The 7,500-nt window shown below is 41.2% G+C and overlaps 1 protein-coding gene across 1 annotated transcript in view; it reads left to right on the plus strand.

The window, feature by feature from the left end:
• Positions 1 to 2,939: 2,939 nt before the first annotated feature.
• Positions 2,940 to 7,500, plus strand: part of blmh (bleomycin hydrolase) — a 36,293-nt gene continuing 31,732 nt past the window's right edge. Inside the window, exons 1-2 of the mRNA XM_080547551.1 lie at positions 2,940 to 3,058; positions 7,311 to 7,500. The exon at positions 7,311 to 7,500 is cut by the window's right edge and continues 8 nt beyond it. Coding sequence (XP_080403677.1) covers positions 3,049 to 3,058; positions 7,311 to 7,500 — 200 coding nt within the window. The 5' untranslated portion in view covers positions 2,940 to 3,048. The remainder of the gene's footprint in view (positions 3,059 to 7,310) is intronic.

Raw genomic sequence — 7,500 nt, forward strand, 5'->3', positions numbered from 1 at the left:
AGGGGAGGCTGGTGGAGGTTGAACACCAGGGGAGGCTGGGGGAGGTAGAACACCAGGGGAGGCTGGGGGAGGTAGAACACCAGGGGAGGCTGGGGGAGGTAGAACACCAGGGGAGGCTGGTGGAGGTAGAACACCAGGGGAGGCTGGGGGAGGTAGAACACCAGGGGAGGCTGGGGGAGGTAGAACACCAGGGGAGGCTGGTGGAGGTAGAACACCAGGAGAGGCTGGTGGAGGTAGAACACCAGGGGAGGCTGGGGGAGGTAGAACACCAGGGGAGGCTGGAGGAGGTAGAACACCAGGGGAGGCTGGGGGAGGTAGAACACCAGGGGAGGCTGGAGGAGGTAGAACACCAGGGGAGGCTGGAGGAGGTAGAACACCAGGGGAGGCTGGGGGAGGTAGAACACCAGGGGAGGCTGGAGGAGGTAGAACACCAGGGGAGGCTGGAGGAGGTAGAACACCAGGGGAGGCTGGAGGAGGTAGAACACCAGGGGAGGCTGGGGGAGGTAGACACTTGGGGAGCCAAAGTTTAGAAAGAGTTCCAGAGTAGGAATGCAAACTACCCTGCCTGGTACAGAGTTCCGTAATCCATGACTTCCTGTTTCACTAGTGTATAAACATGAGGTGACACAGAGGCCATATTTTCTTATTCACACAATACAAATCTGCATGGCTGAGGCAAAGGAACACATAGGGTGTGTTCGTCAATATGCTCTGGAAATCTGCTCAGGTTTTTGTTAAACAATATTACAACGACCATCTGATTTGCCCAGAATATGCATAGGTCTGGCTTGTACGAATACATGGGGCCAATTACCAGTATGAATAATTTACGAAATCATTGATAAACCAAACCATAACCTTAAAATATGACACATGACATGAGTCACAAATGAGTGTAGATAATCATAACAGAGGATGGAGGTTTTGCTTCACAACCATGTGGCAGTGGTCTTATGACTTATGGGGAACAGGGGGGTATTCCATCAACATCGCTAAAAGAAAATCCAGGTTTAGTCTGACAAAGTCTCGCGAGAGTTCCTAAAAATATACAGACATATTCCGATAAGTCTCGCGAGAGTTATCAAAAATAAGCCAGGATTTTCCTTTGGCGACGTTGATGGAATACCCCCCAGGTGTCCCTAATGTTTTGCAAACACATTGTACAATGTCCCTTATCGTTGGCCTCATGGCAGACCTTCTTCAGGCATAGAGCAGTGACAAGTGAGTGCAGTAATATAAAGGGTTCAAACTAAATCACTTGATTAGCCAAGGCACAACAGCTGTGTCCAATATTTCACCTAGTGGCTCGACATGAAGGGAGTTGTGGTCCTGATTTAGTGGACTACATGGGAATGTCCAGACGCTCGGACAGGTTGATTTAAAGTGTGTTGCACAAAGATACAAAATGATTTAAAGTGTGTTGCACTTTATAATTCAGGATATAGCTCTAGAAAAAAATATCCACTTGTCTGAAAATGCACTTTACTACCGTTTGGAGAATAATTAAAAAGTTCAAAGAAACTGGAACAATTACAAAGGAGAGGAGCATCTTAATTACACCTCCAATTAGCTGGAAGGCATGACAGAACACAGCCTTTCACTCCACCCCACCCGTTTGGTAAGTCTATGATTGATATGATATGCTGAACTGGAAGTGTTACTGGATGTACTTTGACTGTGTGTGAATGTGTCTAGTGTTTTGCCAACATCTGTAGGTAGTAAGTAGTTTCAATAGTTTCAACTACGTTTCACAGTATTTAAGTGCAATTGCAATATCCTGCCTCTCCCCCCCAGCCTGCAGGTCAGGGGTTGGGTCCTGGGAACAAACTGGGGGATGGTGAATCTAAACTAAACACCTTGCAGCAGTTATGATTCAACACAAACACTTCTATCAATGTATTTGATGCATTAACTATTGTCTTATTGAATGTTTTATCCATTTGCTTTTCATTGTCTTTTTTTTTTTTTTTTACTATACTCCTCTTGCTGTGTTTTAATAATGCATGTAAAGCACTTTGAATCACCTCTGTTGTATGAAATGTGCTGTACTAATAAACTATATATATTATATTTTATATACTAATAAACTATATATATTATATTTTATATACTAATAAACTATATATATTATATTTTATATACTAATAAACTATATATATTATATTTTATATACTAATAAACTATATATATTATATTTTATATACTAATAAACTATATATATATATTATATTTTATATACTAATAAACTATATATATTATATTTTATATACTAATAAACTATATATATATTATATTTTATATACTAATAAACTATATATATATATTATATTTTATGTACTATTAAACTATATATATTATATTTTATATACTAATAAACTATTTATATTATATTTTATATACTAATAAACTATATATATATATTATATTTTATATACTAATAAAATATATACAGTATATTATATTTTATATACTAATAAAATATTTATATTATATTTTATATACTAATAAACTATATATATTATATTTTATATACTAATAAACTATATATATTATATTTTATATACTAATAAACTATATATATATTATATTTTATATACTAATAAAATATATACAGTATATTATATTTTATATACTAATAAAATATTTATATTATATTTTATATACTAATAAACTATATATATTATATTTTATATACTAATAAACTATATATATTATATTTTATATACTAATAAACTATATATATATATTATATTTTATATACTAATAAAATATATACAGTATATTATATTTTATATACTAATAAACTATTTATATTATATTTTATATACTAATAAACTATATATATATATTATATTTTATATACTAATAAACTATATATATTATATTTTATATACTAATAAACTTGCCTCGCCTTACAGTTCGTGTGAATTCTGTTTCCTGTTTCCGGAACCCTGATCGGACAGACTGACTCACTGTCTGAATGAGATAAACAAAGAACCGGCGACTTTACAGGAACATTACAGACCCTCGCCAACCTTATCCGTCACCATGGAGACCGGTATGTCCATGTTATATGTCCTGCGTTACTAACTTCTCTCTGTCTCATTCATTGCCACTTGGACAGACACAGCAAAGTGAGCTCAGTCGGCGTTTCGTGGCTGTAGCACAACGCTAACGTTAGCCTGCTAGCATCGCCTGGCTGTCTATCAGATATTCCATTGACACATGGTAGCTGGTGGCTAGCTGGGTTAGCATAGCATAGGCAGCAAAGCTTGGCTGAGTCAATAAAGTCACGTGGAGCAGCACTGATTGACTGGACCCCCTAACACTGCTCCACTGGTTGTTCTCATGTGAAGAAACTTTTGCCTGTCTCTCTTACGCCCCATCTGGGAAGTTCTGTGTCTCCTAGTGACTCTCCCCTTCATGTGAAGGGTTAACCCGTCCCACAGAGGCAGGGTGGAGAAGTGCATGTTTGACACATCAGCAATGCATGACATGGTTCCAGTACAGTGTGGACGTGTCCATACTCCATAATCATCATGGACTTCGCTCCTCAAAATAATGTTGCAGGTCTAATTTGAGTGGCATGATCACTGTACAATAGTACTGTTGGACATTGCGTCCATGCAAAGATCAGTAAGGACAGGTGCAAGGCGTCAGGAGAAGCCTGGCCGTGATTGATGAACTACTCATAAAGTTGCAAGTCACCCTGGCTCCACTAACCTGTGTTTGGCCCCTTTGCATAGAAAACGAAAGTGACACTGCCAGTCCTTCCCATTCATGCTTTCCCTTTCTGCTGTGACCCTGTTGGAGTGGGCTTAGCCTATCCCCGCCTGTGTGTAGCGACACACACCCCTCAATTTCCATTGGGTCTATGGCTCCCAAACGGTGTGCCATGGGATTTTGTGACGACCAATGCATTGCAGTATACAACTATCCAAAAAGTTATGAATGATGTGTTAATGTTACTGTTTTAGTTCACTATAATCAGTACTTTGTACGCACTCATTTCCCAATAGGAAGGGACATTCTATAGGCCTACCCCCAAGCAGGCTGTTTCATGGGTCAGGAAATCGTCAGCGGTTTTCTGTGGATCGGGAGGTTGTGAGTTCGATCCCCGGCCGAGTCGTACCAAAGACTATAAAAATGGTACCCGATGCCTCCCAGCTTGGCACTCAGCATTAAGGGTTGGATTGGGGGCAAGACCCTGCGACATACCAGCGTCATGTCCCGGGGGGGGGGGGGGGGTACTTCTAGCCGGTAACAGAAATAGGCTCCTGCCCCCTAAAGGCCATTAGGCTCGAGAACCATCGGTTCTCAAGGCTTCTTATCTACTTTACTCTTTCTGTGGATAAAAAAAAAACACACGGTTCCCAGGGGAATACAATTCAAAACCAAATATCCCAGTGTTCTCCACTAAACAAGGAATCCAAAACCATTTCAATGTAAACTATCTCAGTTTCCCTTCGAATGTAGCGGAAGGATTGATTGATTGATTGAAAACTTTATTAGAAGATTTGCAGAAGTAGGTACATGAAAGTACATATTACATACAAGGTCAACTAACAGGATAAAAACCCAAGAAAGCCACTGGCTTATTTCAATTGGGGTCCTTGATTCTCAATTCATCGTTACATGTAAGACAGACAAAAAAACTAGTACTATCTACAAGATAATACAGACAAATAACTAGTACTATCTACAAGATAAACATACATCCATCATGGGAAGAACAATACAACAAAGCATAAGGTATGTACAGCGGGTAGGACAGGTGGGGACATACACCACAGGTGGGGGCGGGGGACAAAACACAAAGTATGTACAGTGGGTAGTTCGGGTCTTTTAATCAGATTTTTGATTTAGAGGGTCCAGTTACGGATTGCAGCCTCCTGTAAATGTTTTTTGAGAGTGGTTTTGAAGGTGGGCAGTGTTTTGCACTCGGTGGGGGAAATGTTCAACACCGCCTGATGAGACCCCAGTGGTGACATAGCAAAGACATGGAGAACCTGAATGGCTTGTTGAATGGCATGTTTTCTGTAATACCCACAACAATTAGAATTGATTTATTTCCGTTTCTGTGTTAGTAGGATCATCACAGACCCAAATGTAGTGCACAAGCACTGAAAAGTGTTTTTCATAATATGGGACCATATTTTCCATCCAAGCGGAACCCAGTTTTCACAGTTTGTGCAGTTGATGTTGGGAATTATTAGAGCGTGACAAAGGCCCTGTTTGACAGCCAGTGTGAGGGATGACAACAAATATTAAAGAAGAGAAATCTGAGGGGGAAATGGATCGCTTTCTTGTGAGGTGAAGATCTTTGGTGCTATATTGCTCTGGATTCTTCATTTTATTTGAGTGACAAAAGTTTCTACTGAATTCTTGAATTATTTTGTAATATAGTTGTTTGTCAAATTTTATTTGGCATTAGTAAATACAAATAACGTAGGTGTGCCTTGAGATTTTGGCTTGCCCTTAGGTGTGCCTCGGGCACAAAACGTTTGAAAACCATTGATTATCCTACCCAGCCCTAGTGCTCTGTCACGCTTCACATATAGCTTCCGGATCTATTCAGCTCACATTAGGAAAGTGTGTTATGATTCACCCGTTTGTGTTTGCGTGAGGAATAGGGCATGTGAGGGTCGACATTGCCCAATGAATGGCTGGTGTGTTGCAGCCTAGGTCAACTTCGTTTCACAGGAAACCACTGCCCTTAGTCTCTTAGCCAATAGGAATTGAGGGAGCGTGCACGATTAAGCAATGTTCTGGATGTTTCATTGCTGTACTCGATTAGATTAAATGCTCTAGTTTCAGATGCATAACACCCATAATCCCTGTCAAATGTTTTAATATAAACTGAGTGTCCGGAGATAACTACTGCATCTGAACGTATCGTTGGGTAGACTTTGTGCCCTGTCCATAACCAACCCCTCGCCTCCTTCACTTTACTTTACTCCTTCACTTTAGGGCAGCTGTGGTTCAGAGCCGGTTAGGGATGCTCCGATCTGGATTTTTGGGGCCGATACCGATCACCGATTTTTTTCCTCAAGATCAACCGATACCGATACCGATTTGAAAAAAAATACATAACTGTAGGCCTACTGACTGGATAGCCTACATATTTTTTGCTTTTTAGACAAAAGTTTTGATCCATTAGGCACCAAGCAAACACAGACCCATTTTTATGGCATAGTAAAGGTCTGGCCTATCACCCAGTTAGGGCCTGAAGCCCAAGTCAGTCGATATGGCTGTATAAAAGACATCATAAACGTGGCCTTCATGTTTTACATACTGTTACGTCCTCCTATGTTTTCTGTTCAGTTATCTGTCTTCCCCAGGAAAAAAAAAAAAAAAAAAAGATCGGTTTTTGCGATCGGCCATTTTTGCCGATCACCGATCGAGTCATTTGGAGTGAAATCGGCCGATTTAAATCGGTGGCCGATAAATCGGAGCATCCCTAGAGCCGGTGTCTAATGATGATCGCAAAAGTCGGCAGCTCGCAGTGGTTCGAATCCCCGGCAGGAGGCCATGTATCGAAGTGTCCCAGAGCAAGGCACTGAACCCCCTAATTGGGGTCACCTATAATGGCTCTGACCCCTTGCCTAGATGTCTCTTCTAGAGCATAAATGCATTGCGTTGTACTCTGTGCAACGACAAACTTTGAATCCTTTCCTTTAGACAGTTCTATAGATCTCAAAGGATCGGAGAGGCTCCAAGTTGCCATCTAACCTAATAGACTAGGTTACAATCAAATGCAATAGAACAACAGTTCCATTCCATCTCCGTGGTAAAGGAACCATGCCACATCTTCAGTTCCTAAACAGTCCTCTCAGATGCACTCTGGTGTTCAAGCAGGAAGCATGATTCTGGACTGGGCCCTAGTTTCACTATAGCTTTCTGGGCCCTCATTTCACAGTAGCTACGGACTGCCTGTGTCCCGACAGGTACCTAGTACCTTGTCAAACAAGGGACAATCAAGATTGGTTGGTTGATTGGTTGATTAATTGATGGATCGGTTGTCCCTCTCCTAGTAAGCTAACCTCTCTGTGTTTTGATACCATTCTTTATTCCGGTCCATGACTATGAGCCCGTCCTCCGATTTCTACCTCCACTAGCCTTCCCTGATGTAGCAATATGTAACCATGTAGGCCTACCTCGAACAGTTTCTGGAATTCAGTAATCATATTCTGATTGAAAGATTGTCTCCTTGTAAGCTAACTTGATTCATTGTCCCCTTCTTTTTCTCCTTCTCCTTCTTCTTGTGCTTCTTCTCCCCCCCCCCCCCCCTCCTCCTCCTCCTCCTCCAGTTTTGAGTCAGGAGAAGATCGCCTCCTATGTGAAGCGTTTGAAGGCCGAGCCGCGGTACCTGCTGGCCCAGAATGTGTCCACCTGCATGGACCCCCTGGAGGCCTGCCTGCACCGCCAGACGGTCCAGGACACCCAGCACATCTTCCAGCACTCCATCCCCACAGAGGGCAAGCCAGTCACCAACCAGAA

Source organism: Nansenia antarctica (genome assembly GCF_963989245.1).
Source record: "Nansenia antarctica genome assembly, chromosome: 17".
Classification (NCBI taxonomy): domain Eukaryota; kingdom Metazoa; phylum Chordata; class Actinopteri; order Argentiniformes; family Microstomatidae; genus Nansenia; species Nansenia antarctica.